The sequence below is a fragment of the Lissotriton helveticus genome, chromosome 2_1 (assembly GCF_964261635.1).
Source record: "Lissotriton helveticus chromosome 2_1, aLisHel1.1, whole genome shotgun sequence".
Lineage (NCBI taxonomy): Eukaryota > Metazoa > Chordata > Amphibia > Caudata > Salamandridae > Lissotriton > Lissotriton helveticus.
Window position 1 is genome coordinate 871,428,379 of NC_136059.1, and position 17,153 is coordinate 871,445,531.

At 44.2% G+C, this 17,153-nt stretch overlaps 1 protein-coding gene and 1 long non-coding RNA gene across 2 annotated transcripts in view; one reads left to right on the plus strand and one right to left on the minus strand.

Moving 5' to 3' along the window:
- The window catches only part of LOC144818301 (uncharacterized), a 225,752-nt gene extending 216,196 nt beyond the window's left edge, over positions 1–9,556 (plus strand). The window contains exon 4 of the long non-coding RNA XR_013607087.1: positions 9,207–9,556. This is a non-coding gene — a long non-coding RNA (uncharacterized LOC144818301). The remainder of the gene's footprint in view (positions 1–9,206) is intronic.
- MARCHF3 (membrane associated ring-CH-type finger 3) overlaps positions 1–17,153 on the minus strand; it is a 325,525-nt gene that overhangs the window by 112,990 nt on the left and 195,382 nt on the right. Inside the window, exon 4 of the mRNA XM_078675599.1 lies at positions 15,561–15,765. Coding sequence (XP_078531725.1) covers positions 15,561–15,765 — 205 coding nt within the window. The remainder of the gene's footprint in view (positions 1–15,560; positions 15,766–17,153) is intronic.

The following is a 17,153-nucleotide window of genomic DNA, read 5'->3' on the forward strand; positions in this document are numbered from 1 at the left end:
ACTCAAATTCACCAGTTATACACAACTGACCTAAGTGTGTTTTTGGTTTTAAAACTGTAGTTCTTTTATTACAAAACCTATGTATCTTCACTTTATGCTTTGCTTTTTTCAGTGAACTTCTAGGGCGTTTTAAACACAAGTTAAAATCTTACTTAATTATAACCCTACTTTTTAACGTTAAGTAATATCTGCAGGCTTTAGCTGTGAATGGCATGGTTGTGGCTGCATGGCCTTCGGCCATGCACATTGTGGTGTAGGCCTCAGGTTCTGGCCTGTGGCCAAGCCCTTCACACTTCCTCTCTCAAGCGGCCAACCCCCAGCAGGTGAACATTGCGCCACAGATCCCTACCATATGTTAGATTTTATTTAAAACATTTTTTGTTTTGGTCCCAGGTGACTTCACGCAAGTGCATGGGGTCCGTTTTGGCACTCACAGGAGTCCTGCAGGACCATAGCTACTGCCCCAAAATATATTTTTTTATTTTATCACCAGGGAATGTCTATCTCTGCCACTGACACAAGGGGTAGGCGGACCCTCTACCCTGCCCCTTTACATGTTTTGGTTCATAATTTTTTAGGACTCATTGACCAAGTTTACAAGGCCTGTAATGGTGGGTGCAACATTTCTCGTCATGTTGTGGCCAGCGAACCACAGCTCTCGGTTCAGTAGGAACATTCTTAGTCCCATGGATCCAGCCAACCTGAACGCTTTATTTTGCCGTTTTTATTTACTGCGGGAGAACTACGGCGCTAGATATAGCTATTTTTTATCCTTAATTTCTCTAAAATGTCTTAACAGATTTACAATAAATCAAAAAAGCATGCTCTCTGGGTAAAAATCGAGCTTTCTGCTAAATTTTGTGAAATTCCGTTCAGCCATTTTTTCTTCATCCTCTAATTCTCGCCACGGAAATTGTATTTGTTAAAAAAAGTATTTTGGGACTGTCCTCTTTGTTGATTCCAGCAGCTTTATGGATCACCCTGAAACTTTCCAGAAAGAAGCTGAGATGGATGATTTTTAGTTTCTTAAAGTTTTGCGAAGATTCATCAAACAGTGCTAAATTTATTAGCAAGACATAAAAAGACTTTTCCTATGGAAACTACTGCCACTGTGCAACACCCACTGACTACATTTACATTATATGAAGTTCTGTTTCTCTATATAATCAATATCTAGTCACCATTACAAACAAGCATTGGCATTGCCAATAGGTCTCGCCTTTGGGATGTTATAAGTGTTTAGCTAGATATATTGACTTTGCCAATGTCTTTAAGCTATGCTGAGAGAAGTGTGACAATGAAATCTGTCCTGAATGCTGTGTCCCCCACGGCACCCTCCCCCCCTGACAAATTGGTCTTTCACTAATCCGGGCTTGACTCACATGCAGTGATGTAAAGTACACTGAAGGCGGCCCTAAGAACTTTATGAAACTTATGAAATAAATACATAGGCAAAAAATGATATGTTATAATTCTGTGAAATATCTAGGCTAAGAGCATAACAAACTTAACATGATTTATAATGCTTCATACATGTCTCATATTTCTGGACAAAATAATTATTTTATTTTGCACACTATCCATCAAATATGCATCATATGAGCAAAGTCCATGATAATCAGTTTGAACTTGTTGCACTCTGCTGAAAGAATGTTTGCAGCTGCACAGAATTCCGATGTACATGCTTGATGCACTGCCTGAATTTTAAACGGTGTGTGAATTAAAGGTAGTTCTTATTTCCACTGATACTGTAATTGAAATCAGCACAGCGGTTAGCTCGAAGGTGCAGTTGAAGAGCTGGGTCTTTTTCAGGAGAGAGTTTGCTGTGGGAGCTGGGTAGTTCCCCCACCCTTGAGAAGTCCCCTGAGGGTTGAGGTGCATTGGCAGAGTTATGTGGGCGAGGTTTCTGATGACGAGTTTAGATGGTGCAAGACGGGAACGAGTGGCACTGCAGGAGCTATGTAATTGAATTTGAGATTAGGTGCTTTAGTAGAGCTGTGGACTAGCCACTGGTCCTGAAATAGCATGGAGGGCGGTAGGCTGGAGATCAAGACGTATCCGCGAGGGCACATTCCTGCTGCTGAAGTAGCATGGAAGACTGGAGGTGCTGACAGGACTGAGTTCAGGAGCCAGGCCAGGAGTTGTGGTAGGCGGGGCAGAGCAAGGGGCAGCAGGAGGTGCTGCAGCCCAGCTCTTAGTTGCGATGACAACAAAGCCGGCAGATTCTTTGCACTTAAGGTCACCATTCTCTACTCGTCTGCATTTCTGGGTGGCGAACGGAGGCACAGGTGGGTGGGGGGGGGGAAGAAACATGGGCGGGAAGGTGGATGGGAGGGGAGAAATAACTGGGAAAGTGGTATGTTCAGACTTTATTTGCTGAAGGTGCATATGCAGACTCTTATGCAGAAAGCTGTAGACACTACACCACCCTTTCACCACCATCTTTTCCGCATACAAGGAGGACTTGGTATCTCTAAATGAAGAGTTGCAGAAAACAATGGGTGCAAGTGGTGGTGAGTTGCCGATGCAATTAGCTCCTTTCCTGTACCCACGTCATCAAAATTCATGCAAATATATCATGAGCTGAAAATAACATATCCTGGCCAAAATCAACATTCAGCAAGAAGGGGTTAGCTTGGGGTAACCAGAATTTTAAAGCAAAAAACTGGGACATTTCACAAAAATAGAAGGACTATCATTTTACGTCAAGCGAGCGCACAGAATGATAGCACTCCTCAGTAGAGAATTACAAAACAGGCAGTAAGAACATACATAAGATATTATTTTTAAACCCAGTAGCTTGCCTATGAATTAAATTGCTTTCTTGGAACAACTGCTGACTAGTCCTGCTTTGTAAAACATAAAAAAGACACCAACTCCGTTTTTAGTCGACCCTCTCCAAAAACTGGGACATGAGCTAAACTTCTCAAAAACTGCCAAGACAGTTGGTGAAAAACGGGGACCGTTCTGGCAAATCCAGGATGCCTGGTCACCCTAGGTTAGCTGCATTATCACAGTGCTAGTAGCAGCTTACTTGTAGGAAGTTTACAACAGCAAAATAACGGTGTACGTTCTGGGATGTTGACTATAGCAACCCTGCCCCATAATGATTAAGCAGGACCTCGCTTACAAACTGATAAGGCATAACTAGGACAAGCCTGCCAGTTAAATGACGAATCTATAACGAAAGGTCATCTAAGGACCCACACTGTCCCAGTCCATTACTGTATGAAGGAAACATAATTAGAAAGACTGGATATTAATGGTAGACTGCATGTACCCCGGAGCAGTATATTAACTTGCAAAGCTATTTTTCATGTGGGAGCAAGGCGCAGCCTATTATTACAAACCCATTAAAAATATTTAATAAGCAATAATGAATACAGTGAAATCAACGTATAGAAAGAGAACACAAGTAATCAGCTATCAATAGAGACGCCCCACCCCATGAAATGCCTCTTTATTTAAGGGGTGTCGCTCCTTCCTGCTCACAGAAAACGTGCTGAGTAAAACACTCAGAAACGTTGGACGAACGCCGCTTCTATCTAACCTAGATACCTCAGGCTCACGCTCTCATGGAGGCCTGCCCGTCAATCAAACAATGAATGGGAGTAGTTTTACCAGCTGCACCCACAGAGGTAGCCTCAGCTCACTTGCGCCGCAATACATATGTGGAGGGCCACAGTCAGCCATCTCTATTCAGGCTGGTGTGTGGCCCACGCTAGGCAACGCGTTTGCTTTATTTAGGACAGAGACACAGCTCGAGTACCTAAAAAAAAGCATGCTCTCTAAAATGTCCCACAAGGGAGGGCTATGTACAAAGCAGGAAAGCTGCGGTCCAGGCAAGGGGTGTGAGCTAGGTGACCGTTGAATCCCTCTCTCTATGCCTGGGCGCCTCTGACAGTAGTTCCTAACAGTGTGCAGGGGCTGCAAACTAGTGACAGGCATATCCTGAACGGTTTTCTCTGCCCATGTAACACTATGAATGGATGTCTTAATCACGAGGATAAGTTACAGAGCCTGATCTCATTCAAGTTCAGCCAGCCCCGCCTCCCCTAAATGCTGGTCCACAGTTTCACATGGCCAGTCGTCCTCACTGTGGAACAAAATCTTTAATTCAGCGCAATGTATGGCGGTCACCAGGCACCAGATCTCAGAATCCAGTCCGCACTCTGGAACAACATCTTTAAGGCGGTCACCAGCGCACCAGATCTCAGAATCAATAATGTTAATAAAAACTTTGGCTTCTCACATATGTAAAATGTTCAGTGTTGAATATCCTCTAAAATATTTATAGATGCTTCGAGCAACAGAAGCGAAGCTAGGAGTAATTTGCAAAATGAAAAACTATAGATTTCTTTAAATACAGCGCGCTCTGGCGCTTCGCTTGTCTCGCCTTGACCTTTGTTCGAGAGAGGGGGAGAGAGAGAGAGAGTAAGAGCTAGCGGGAGAGAAAGAGAAAACGAGAGGAGAGGAGAGAGAGAGAGCGAGAAAGAGAGCCCGGGAGTGCTGCGTGTGCGCAGTCTGCTCGTTTTCAAGCGCTGCACTCGTGCTTGTTGCGCGCCCCTGCTCGCTCCCGCAAGGTGGATGCCGCCACAAGCACGAGTGTGTGCTTGAATATGACCAGAGCGAAGGTTAAAGGTCCTCCTTTGCAGCGCATGCGCGCTGCATAGGCGAGACCTAAAAAACAAACAGTTCTATAATAACTTCACATTAGTGGGATATTATGGCCACTACTCAAAACCTAAAAAGCACTACAATTTGCAGCCATAGCTCTCCCAATGCACTGCTGACAACTCCCCCTACATGAAATTGACATCACTACTTAAGATACAGTTGTAGTGTGAAGTACTAATATCGGCAAGCGTCTGGTCCTGGTAACAATATATATTAAGAGTAATGGCTGCTGCAGTTACACTCAGTAAGAATACTTTCCCTCATACATTGTAAGTGCAGTTGGAAGGCAGGAGTATCATCTTTTGGTCTATGAAGTTCTCTAGATATGGCCTTTAGTGCTACTAGGAGCAAGACCAAGCCTTTGCCAGACCAGGCAACTACTTTGCCACACCACGCACCTATTCCTCCTACTCCCAGAAGCCACTGTTCATGGTCTTCTGCCAGGCACTGCAGATGAAGGGGTAGTCTTTAGTTGCTGAAAATACAATCAAGGTCAAGACATATTCAATAGATATTCTCACAGATGTACTTGGAAAATAGTAGTACAATACCTACTTTTAGAAATGTGGCTGTACTTGAATGACAGGACACCATGGTGGCTCCTCCTTTAGGGCGGAGCGTTGCCCCACTGCTGAGAGCCAGCAGATTCAAACATGAAAAATAAAATAATACTATAACAATGTTATCATCATTTTATCCTTTGTCCTGCAGGCTGCCAGCCAAGTCTTAGGGTGGGGCGGGGTCAGTCCATCCTGAAGGACAGGAGCTGCAGCAGGGAGGAGTGTTGAACACTGCAAGTGCACATTCTGGTTTGGGCGGCTGACTTAGAATGGCCAAACCAACATGGGCACTTCGATCTCTCCAACCGGAGCTGTGTGGAGCCGGTTGGAGAACCAGCACAGGCTCCCAGTCCCTGAATGAGTAGCAAAACTGCCCGCTCAGACCAATCCTTGGACTTCTATCATGCTGAGTAACAGTATTACCAGCATGAGAGCAGCATCTTGGTGTTGGGGAGTCTGGGAGCCTGTGCACCATCCCATGGACTGCCGGAACAGGATCAGAAGAGCACTGAGGCGGTGGCCGGCAGATAAGAACTATTTATTCTTGTTATTCTCCCCTACACTTCCCCACCACTTATTTGACAGCAGCCGCCCCTGCAGGGCAATGGTGATGTGATGCGTACTATAGCCAGGTCTCCCACTACTGTCATAAGTGAAGTAATTCCTGATGCCACTTGTGTTTTTAGGTAACAAGAGATGCTGCTATTACACTTACTATCTATAAATTAGAAATGGAAGGTGCAAAACTGTTATATTTGACTTGTGTCTTCCCTGCTGCTCTGCTAGTATGAGTGTTAGAATACCTGATGACGTCGTGGAATGTTTGGTGCCTGGCTTGTGTGTGGAGTGGCCATTGTTGGCAGACAGGCTGAGCGGTAGGGAGACTGCTCCTGGTGGGATTACTTTAGATCTACCTATCTTATTCTAATGAGCTTAACCTGGAACTAAGCTTTAATAAATCCAACCTATTTTATACACCTGGCTCAAAGGACTTTCAATTGCCACAAAAATGACTTTCAAAATCTAGATGTCTTTGTAATGTAGATACTTTAGAACCAACTCTTCTAAATTCTGCTTTGCCCTGGTTTGTTCTAGTTCTCCAACTGTACTCTATTACAGGCTGAGCATAGGTGAGAGACAAAACCCAAGAGTAGGAAAATATTACTTTTGAGGTGATTTGGTGACTATTAATCACTAGGCCCTCCCCCCATTGTCATCGGGTTCCTGCTAGATCATGCCTTGATGGGTTAATTTGATATTAAAATGAAGGCAATGGGTTTTGTGCATACTCACAGAGAGGAAGGGGATGTCGCAGGGCAAGATGCACACTCCCGCTGGTTGTACCAGACCTGCTAACTAGTTGTGAAAGCAATATCCATTCCTGCCACTAGGTAGTGCGGTAACAGATTAATAACAGGAGAGAATTTAAGGGCTAGGTTTAAAGAAGTCACCTAAAGGTAACTTCATATCTATTACTACAGTTAAGAGAAGCTGTTTTAGACTGCATAGCTGACGCCTAAAGATTTCACTGTGTAGAGGCCTCATTCCTGAATAGAATTCCTAGCACACAGCAAGCAATCATATAAGTAGGGAATAAACAATACATGTACTATGCATCAAGAGTTACAACACAAACTGCATTGTTGGCACAGGATACAGTTCAAACAAAGGAATGGCAAAAAACCTATGAATAAGCCCAACCCGTTTAAGGAGTCTGAATAAAAGACTGCTTATTAGCATTCACTCTCAGCAGGTAAAGCAACTCCCAGTGCCAAAGAGAGGGGGGAAAAAAACACAGCCGACTATTGCCCCATTGTGTATAAATGATTAACTTCATCCAAGATGCCTCTGGTCTACTGGGCGTAATCTAAAATAGGAGCAAACACCAGAATAAGACACTTCCTCAGAACTGAAGGAAAGCTTTGTGTTCATCATGGTATTAAAAAGCCAGTACAGAATACTTTAATTGACAATGGTATTCTTCCCATTCTCTACATCTTAGACTTTAGTCCTGTTTTTGAAATCCTTAAATTGTGTAATGTATCCATTAATCCACGTGGAGAGAAAATGCAGGCCATGTTATCCCTCTACCTAGATTTTACAAGTTACAATTGTTGCTCAACTTCTCCCTGGATTTCACCCCCGCTCCATCTTTTTCCTCCCCTTCCTCACTCACCACCTACCCCCCCCCCTCCCCAGTAAAGTGGCACATGCTCTGGAGGACAGTTTCTCTCCAATTAGGGATAGGGTAATGAAGAAGGGGGTTCAGCAGACTTTTGTCGGATTGGATTTTTCCTCTTTAGAAAAAAGGCTTCTGATAACCTGTCTCCTAAAAAATACTGAGCCAAAGATGGAGGCAACAACTGAGGGCTGATCAGAAAGGTTATAAGTGATGTGAAGGTAAGCAGAGGAAATCTGATATTGAGAAAAATAAACTGGCTTGCAGTATTGTGCGTGGAAGGTTTTAGACAATGCAAGTTTTTTTTAAAGTTTTTTTAAAATACATTTTTATAAATTACAAGCTAAAAACAACTCTGCCTCCTCGCTTTTCATAATATTTAGACAATATACCTCTCTCTGATGCATGGAAGTGGTTCTACACCAGACAGCAGAAACGCTAGCCTTGTTTCTTCAGCCGAGTACTGTGTGCATAAGAAAATCAATTCTCATTCTTAATGTGGGTTCAGAAAGAGTCACATTACAAGAGGCCATTCTCGAGTTAGAAATCTGAAGACCCAATGCTTTGCCTCCTTGTCACATGTGAAGCTTTAGATCCCCCTATAGACCCATATCCTGTTCCTGTTATGAAACGTTTAACAACCACATGCCTTTGTTAGGTAAGATACCAGGAATGTTAACGTTTATTGTAGCTATGTCATTCCGAAAACAATGCTGTTCTGCTTCATAAGGATCATATAGCCTCATATGTCCTCATGTCACCAGACAAAGGGCGTCCTGTGGTACTAACTTTGTTGTACAAGAAAGCCAACTTTGTTACTATGGATCATTCACTACTGATGCTTTGGGCCAATAAGGTGGAAGGTATTACTGGGGGTAGCTCCCCAATGGCTGTGGTCATTCCACAATGGAACTAAAATAGGACTATGGGATGCCTCATGGGATCAGGTCACATGGGATTGCCTTTTGACTAGCAAGTGTGGACGAGGCATAGCACGCCTTAAAAGGGACCAAAACAAATGAAGTGATGATTGGAGATGAAGTGGCAAACAGTCTATCATCACTGGAAGCTGCTCATTAACAACGGCTTAGGCTGTGGCTAATACAGGACCACTGAGCAAAGTCATAAGAGGTTCAATAAAGATGTAGAAAAAAAGGAGAAGGGGAGAGACCTGATAAGCTCCTAAAATGAATGCAAAAGCTGATGTGAGCAAATGCCATTCCCTCACTGTTGCACTTTTGAAAATAAAGCACTGAAAATCTGACTTACTCCTAGGCCTGGCCAAGAGCACTCCATGGTCCACCATGCCAAAGATTGCATACAGATCCAAAATCGCCAGCATAACCAATGCACCTTAGTCTGCGAGCACCAAAAATTCCTTCGAAACAGAAGTAGGGCAGATTCAGTTTCATGGAACGTACCTCCAATCACAAACAATCCGATAGTGTATTAAGTTCTACATAAAACTGAAGCTGCAAGATCACTATTTTTCTGCATCTTTAAAACCAATGTAGTAATTGATGCTAGTGACTACAGAAACCGATGTGTAAACGAAGAGAATAATTAGCCATCCAAAATTTAGAGCAATGCAGGGCGTGGGCCGTGCATGTCTTCAGAGTTGTTAAGACTTTTTGGTAGGTATTCATATGTGCCACATATTTTTCTGTGCAAAATAGTTTTTTAAAGTTAATATTTTCCAAAAATGTTAGAAATTATCCATAGATCTGCAAAAATTGATTTCATAATTTTTTCCGTATTTACAAAATGCTTCTCTAAAACTGCACTTTCAGATCAGGGGAGAGAAAAACCATGCAGTGAAGTGGCCAGAAGTATCAGAAAACAAGGAGGAATGGCTGGTACACGAAAAGTGCAGTTATCAACATGGGCTATCAAAATTGCCAACACACTTAGCCTAAGACACCCCAAAGAGCTTTCTCAAATGGTCTAGAACGGAAGGAGGCTGTGTGGTGCTCACTAGTCCATAAACTGTACATGACAGACTGGTTTGTTCTCCAGGTGTCAATGACATACCAGAGCAATGGACAATAAGTTTTTTGTTGGAGCTCGAGGATGTGAAACATGTCAAATAACTTGTTTTGGAAACATTCATGACTGTTAACAAATAAAGACTGTAAATGCATTGTCATGTATTCATTCACACAGAATTGGGCAATATTAATATCTTTTTCAATAGTCGCCACTGCAGATTTTCGTTATTTTCCTGCAACAAAAATCCAGATTTTAAAATATTTCTATACAAATTTCTCTAAAAACTTTCAGTGCACACACTGGTTAAGAGGGAATTGTTGAAGGGTTGGTGAGAGCCAGCCCACCCTCCATATCCTTGTGGGTGAAAGAACTAGACAGGTGCATGCACGCGGAGACGGAGGTCTTTGTAGACAGGGGGTGCCCCAAAAAATGGGATAAGAAGTGGTCCAAGTGGAATGTCTATCGAGGAGATGTATGTGTGTCCCCTGGGGTAGAGTTAGAGATGCATAGAAATGTATACCGATAAAGAATTTATTGATGTATATCTGACGATGACCCTTGTAAAGACTGTAATGATATGAGTAACCTGATAATTGCCGCTCAATGTTTTTTGCACGCGTCACTAAAATCAATAAAAAGATTATTTAAAAAATAAATTAAAAAAAAAAGAACTTTCAGTGCAACCCCACACTTCCTCTCAACAGGCCAGGAAAGAAATGTAAAAAGCATCAGTGTCCTCCTCACTTAATTTACAGCCGGATTAGTAAAAAGTATGAAACATATTAATGAAACTAATCTAAACGACATAACATAGGAGCCACCGCTAACAGTTATAGCATCAAGCCATTACTAATAATTACATGTTCCAACAGCATCTGCAACCAACACTTTATAACATATTTTACTGCTGATCTAATGCACATTCAACAAGAAATAAAAACATCCAGGCATGTAGAGTGAATGTAAACACAATATCAATCATGTGTCCTCTTTCGAATTCAGGTATGATCTACATAAACATTTTAAATAGATTTTGACACCAAACAGATGATCCAGGTTAGTAAATCCATTAAAGGGATAGGAGTAGTTGGACCCCCCAGCTTACTACAAAATGTAATGCCGTGAGAAGCTCATCGGCTGCAGTATTGGGGTTTGCCAAAAGACTAGGGGGGAAACCAACCGAGGCTATCCTGGCAATTTATAAAGCCAAGACGGTTTCAATTGCAAGGTACGGTGCAGCAATCTGGGGGTTTATTAATTCTGACCGCATTCAAATTGAGGAGAACAAGTTTCTGCGGTCTCTTCTTGGTCTTCCATCGTCTACAGCCACCTATTCCATCCATCTGGAGCTGGGTTTGGGGTACATTACAGATATAATTAAATTAGCACCTATTATGCTCTGGATTAAGATCTGGCTGAATCCGCAACTTTCCCTAAACCGAACAATTATAATGGATTGTCTTAAATTAGATCATGTGAGGGAAATTCAGTGGCTGTCCTACATTAAGAGCCTGGCCGAGAAGCTTGGGCGTCCAGAGATTTTTTCTAGCCCAGATTCTCTGTGTAAAGCTGATCTAGTGTGGGTCAAGACTAACTTCTTTAGGCTTTGTGAAGCCGAGCGAGAGGCGGTTGAGCTAAATAAACCTTCAGTAAGGGCCCATGTACTGGTTACCACGTCTTTAAGGCTGGCTCCCTACTTATCGGTTGTAACAAACTGTTTTCATAGATGGCTATTGACGAAATTTCGAGTCAATCAAATATTTATGGTATTATGGGATGTGAAAGGGTGGGGTAGGCCAGAGGTCAATCCCCCCTGTAAATGTGACGATCTTTCTCCCCAGAATACTGTACATTTTCTGCTTTTCTGCAGGTTGTTTTCTGTGCCTCGGAAACAGTTCATTACACCAATATTGAAAAAGTGGAACTTTAAAAAACACAAACCTGCCCTATTATTCCTCCAAATGATGGAAACGTCGGAAACTATGTACTGTGTGGCCAGTTTCTTGGCAGCAGCTGTCAGATTAAGGAGGTCTGTACTGGATGTGTAATACTGTAAGCTATTTCCTTTTAAACAAATCCTTGTACCTGGGAAATATGGCCTTGAAGATTAAATGTAATAGGTCCACTATTTTGAGCTTTTTATGGAAACGTATTTTGTATACAATTGTGTAATTTTATTTTTTGTATAGCATACTTTTATGATTTTAATTAATCGAATAAAGTGGATTTGACTTGACTTGACTTGACATTAAAGGAGGGGGTTACAACTTTAAATGAGTTGCACATTTAAAAGCCCCTTTTGTGGTGAAGTGGAAACATGTGTCAATTCAGTTATGGTTTGGAGAAGGGGGAGCACAGAAACCTAGAGAGGTAGATTAATTTGATGTACATTACTCTACAACGAATAGTTGGATCCAGAAGTGTTTATTTACAAAACGTATTTCCGGCTGGGCGTCAACCTAGTCAGTCAGCCTGTCTCACTGTGACATTAACCGTAATCTACAACGGCCCCTAAAGTTTAGACGCCCATTCATAGGTAGGAGCCAAGCAGGAAGGCCACCCTTCCGGCTAGGGCACAGGGCAAGAATACTGTAGTGAGAAAAAAAGAAATAATTCCAAATTTAAAAGAGAAATACTATGGCTGCTTGAAAGAATGTGTTTCACAAGATAGCTAATGTATAATTATGGTAGCAGTTCTAGCTGACTGTTTCATAGACGTTGTACTGTTCTTTACGGGCAGGCGAGACAGCACTGTCATTGTATCTGGTGCACATGAAGGGCTCACGAAGTGTTTACAATGTGACAAAATAAACAAAATTAAATATTTCTAATTTGAGGTGATTGGCTCCTTACTTCAAACATGTGTACTCTTCCCATTTTCAAAATAAAACAGCTGCCACAGAGCTAAGGAGGCCACTTTGCAGTCCAATTCAGATGTACCATTCCCACAGCCACTGCTGTTACGCTGGTCCACCATGAATATCTACTTTCCCCATAACTGCCCTAACACTAATCTTTTCACTTTATAGACATATGCCATCGTAGATATGAGCCTTTCCAACGCATCCACCAAGACGCTCTGTTGTATACTTCAATTACAGGAATATACCATACTTGACATGACCACCCAGACCAGACCCTCCATGCCGATTTTGGGCACAGGCAATTGTCTCACTAAATAAAAGAAATACATTTCCCAAACCCTGAAGTCCATATCATAACACCCTAGAGATAGTGAACCTTTATTTGCAGAAACATTCTTGATCCTTGTAAATTAGCTACAGTGGTTAGGTACCTTACCAGTCACATTAACCCTCTAGGAGGCCCTATTCTGTTTTCAGTATCCCGGTACAGAATTTCTTCTGGGACTTCCACATTTCTCCAAATATTAGGCCTTCAGTACCGAGAATGGGGTTGCAGGGATATTGGGACAACACATCGCTTCCTTCCAAAGATCTAGTGAAATCTCAGCCCTGGGATTGGGTAGCTCAAGTTGAACTCAGAAACACTTCACGGGGAAGGCTAACCGAGTTCATGGCTTTAAACTGGTTAGTTCCCTGGTGAGTTATTTAGACATCATTCAGATACCAAATGACAGGAAACTATATATACAGTTTAGGTTCGGCACACTTCCCCTGAACTCATTCACAAGCACCCGGCACCCCAACTCAACAGCCACCCAACTTTGTATTAGTTGCAATACAGCCTCTGAATCAATTGTACACTTATTGTTTACCCGCAATCAAAATGGCTAAAACCTATATGTAAGCAATTTGGAACTCATGTTGAAGCTTTACAAAATTTTTAGATAGGATGCAAGACTTCTGTTTGCATGCTCTGTCTCAAAATTCTTGGGTCATATGTAGGGTATTAGGAGAAAAGCGCAACAGTCTTGAAGCATTTGGTATAACATTTGATCATTAACTGTATAATCTTGCGTCATAGTTTTTAGATGGTTTTATTTTACCCTTTTACTGGTGAATGCACCGTAGGCATTTGTAAGATATGTTTTTTAAAATGTTGTGCATTTATGGATATGTGCTTTTATTTATAGTTCTTAATGATGATGCAATAACGTATGGCATGCCGAAATGAAGTTAATACTACTACGTCTGTTTCAGATGCAGCCACACGTTACCTTTCCCTCCCGTTACCATCTATCCTTGTGATGTTCACATTTGCAACAACTTGCCTTTCCCTCTACCTGTTCATACAGTTTTACCATTTCGAAGCAATTGGGTGTTATCAGTCCCAGGTATGACCAGTCACGGCCGGCATGACTCGTGGGCGGTGGTGGTGGGGGCGGGATGATGTGGGGAGAAGGGGAGGGGGAGGATCGTGGGGGGGTTAATTTATTATTTTTTTTAATTACACTTACCATTTCCTCCAGTCTTGCGTTGCGTCTCCTCTCTCCTCTCCATACAGGAAGCAGGCAGCCTCCCTCTCCAAAGCAAATCACAACGGTAGCGTTCTGATTGGCTAGGACGCCAACCCCACAGGCGTCTATGGGGAGGCCATTTTCTCTATGCAGGTTGCATGCAGCCGAGATAGAAAAAAAGCAGAATGCGTATGACTGGTTTGGTCGGCCCTGGGGTAAGCCAAACAGTCAGCGCACTCAGACTGGGCAAGCCACTCCTCCCGTGGACTCCTGCAGGACCGCCTGCCTGCCCCCAACCAGGCATACCCTTCAGCTTTCTCGCAGTGCAAGAAGCAGAAACATAAAATGGTATTTAAAATACCATTTTAAGTTTCTGCTTCTCGCACTGTGAGAAAGTACTGGGGCGACTCCTCCACCCACGTGGAGGAGCCGCCCCTGGGCATGACCCGCACCTGTGTGGTGCTCGTCAATATCTTGACTACATGCCTTATGAGCAGCGTCGCCCTGCACACAGGGTAGAGAGGCATAAGTCTTAATCAGGAGTCCCTACTGTGCAGCATCAGCCTGTCCATGCATGCTGGTAAACTCCATTCCCCATCTCCCATGAGGGATCAGGGATCCGGGTTTGGCCATCCCTTTTGGGTGCCTCCAAATCCTTTGTAGCGCTACTGTGGAAGTACATGGGAGTGTCTTCTGCTGATCAGAAGGGGGGACAACTTAACTCCAGTGTTCAGGTTCAGAAGCCTGCTTCCACCTGTGCTTGTAAGTAGGGTCAGACTGGCCTTAGCAGGCATCAGACATTTCCCCGGGAGGCTGTAAAGGTGGGGTCTAATTTTGTAGTGGCGGGGGCCAGTTTTGCTTCTGGGGGCCAGTTTTGCAGTGCTGTGCAATATCGCCCCCCAGTAACAAAATTAGCAATGCTTCACACTTGTCCCCCTCATCCCACGGGGGGGGGGGCAGGTCCTTCAAAATCACCAGGGATACTTTGGGATTGAGAGGTCGTGGGGGGGGAGGTGGAGGGGGGAGAATTGTGGGAAAAAGTGACCAGAACAAATAAAAAAAGTGATGCCGGGTCTGGCTTCTCTGCTCCTGCTCTCCTGCCTCCGAATATATAAACAGCCAGGCTCCCTCCCCTAAGCCAATCACAATGCTACAATGCACAGTTGAGATTGGTCTGAGCGCTGTGACACGGCGCTCAACCAGGGGATGGAGGGGTGGGCATATTCTCCAGTCAGGCTGTAATGCAGCCTGCATGGAGAATGGGGAAAGTGCGCATGACTGGTTTGGGCTGTCCAAGAGGGCTGACCAAACAGACATTGATCACTTAGGAGTGCGCAAACCACTGCTCCCCTGCTCCAAGCATAGAGCCGCCTGCCCGCCTGCAAGGCAGCACAAACATAAAATGATAATAATGGAAAGTTATAATCATTTTATGTTTTTGCTTCTCTCACTGCTTGAAAGCTGTGGGGTGACGCTCCTCCGCCATAGTGGAGGAGCCGCCACTGTGCTTGTAAGTGAAACCCTGCATTGGAAAACCAACTGCCAGAATCATTCAAAATCTTAAGGTATTGCTTATGTTATTAGGGCTCAGGAGGGCAAGCAGGTGGTGATGGGCCCACTATGACATACAGTTATGTATTGTTAAAGTTTAGCAGTCAGACTTCCATCAAATATTTGATGATATTTATTTTGCTTCACATCATTGAAGCTTATACAATTGAAAGAACAAACTGGTCGTGAATACAAAAGCACCTGTGGGCAGCCCACCCTCACTCACCTCCGTCAACGGCCGGGGCTTGCGCTCCACTGCAAACCGGAAGTGGCAGAGCTCGCAGTAACTGGTGTTTGAGGCAGAGAGCCAGTGCTCCAGGCAGCTGCGGTGGATCGTCCCGAGGGTCCCGGTACATTCGCAGGGCGAGAGCAGGTCTTCCTGCGTGCTGCTCTCATGACAGATCCTGCAGATCGGCCGGTCATTGAAGGGGCTGCAAGGCAAAGGGCCAGCGTTGGTTACTTGTCAAGGGGTGCGAATAAAAAGAATACTTCAATAAGCCCTCCCTCTCCCTAAGCCAAAAGCATCATGTCTGCTGTGGGTGACCATTTAGAAGGTGTCTTTCCTCAGAGCTAAAAGGAATCATGCTTTTATTTAAAGCTGCAGTGCATGCATTAAATGGCAAATCTTCTGTGCAACAAAAGCAGTTTTTGCTAGACATGCGATTCTATGCTGAATGTTATGCAAAAAATGAAGTTTTTACTCAATAAGCGTTGTGAGACGGAAAAGTCCCTAAAGCTGTAAGCCAGAGGGGCTTGGCCAAGGTGCCGGCAGGAGCAGTCACCTAAACGAGAGCTATGGCCGGGGTGACATCAATCCACCCAGAAGACCCCTGAAGATTTGGAGAGCCAGGGAGATTTTTGTATCCAGAGTGGAGTGCGGCTGCTGCTGGCATCTCTGCTCCTTCAACACAACATGGCGGCACCATCGGACGCCGAGTGAAGCCAGACGGCCCCATATGGAGGTCTGCGGGGGACCCCCAGCCCAGGGACGTTTGGGACAGGGGGTGCAGCATCCTCCTCCCTCCCCTCCTAGTTGTGGTAGGCAAGTGTTGAATGCTTGGTGTGGAGGTGGTGTGTGACGATTGATGATGCAGCACCGCAACAATAATATCGGGGGGCAGAGAACTGTCTAAAAACAGAGGTGGGCCGCCTGTGGACGGGATATAAGCTTCTCCCTGACTGCTCTTGAATTCTTGACTGCTACCAGTGATCTTTGGCTGAGTGACCTTTGTGAGTGGACTGCTTTTGCCCCAGTGGGGCACTGGGGCCATATCAGAGACCCCCAACACACAATAATCTTATGGATATGTGCTAGGCGTGTGGGACAGTGGTACTCGCGCCCGACTCAGTCACAGTCTGGGCCTGATGCAATATACTCTCTGGACCAGTGAAACTCCAAGAGGTGGGTCGGCGCTAAGTGCCCTTCGACATTCATATGAGGTTTAATTTGCGTCAGCTGTGTGGGCTCGCATGGAGAGCCTGCAGCGGACCTGGTGAGTCGTCCAGATTACAGCTTGGGTCTCGCACCAAGGACTCATACGAGCAATGCTCCCTGCTAAACAGACAGTTATTGTAGACTAGATGACTCCAGGAGAGGGCGCCTTGGTGCACCTACTCATGAGGGTACAAAAGGGTGGCACATCTGGCCCTCACCAGTTTGCGTCGCTTGGGCACTCTGGATACAATGCACATATTTGCGGTGGTAGAGAGCGGTGGCCTGCTGGACCTGGTGGTCTAACAGCACTGAAGAACTCGGATGAGCATTGGATAACACCTGGTTAGTGATGATGGTGAAACCTCAACCTCCTATGGTGCTTCC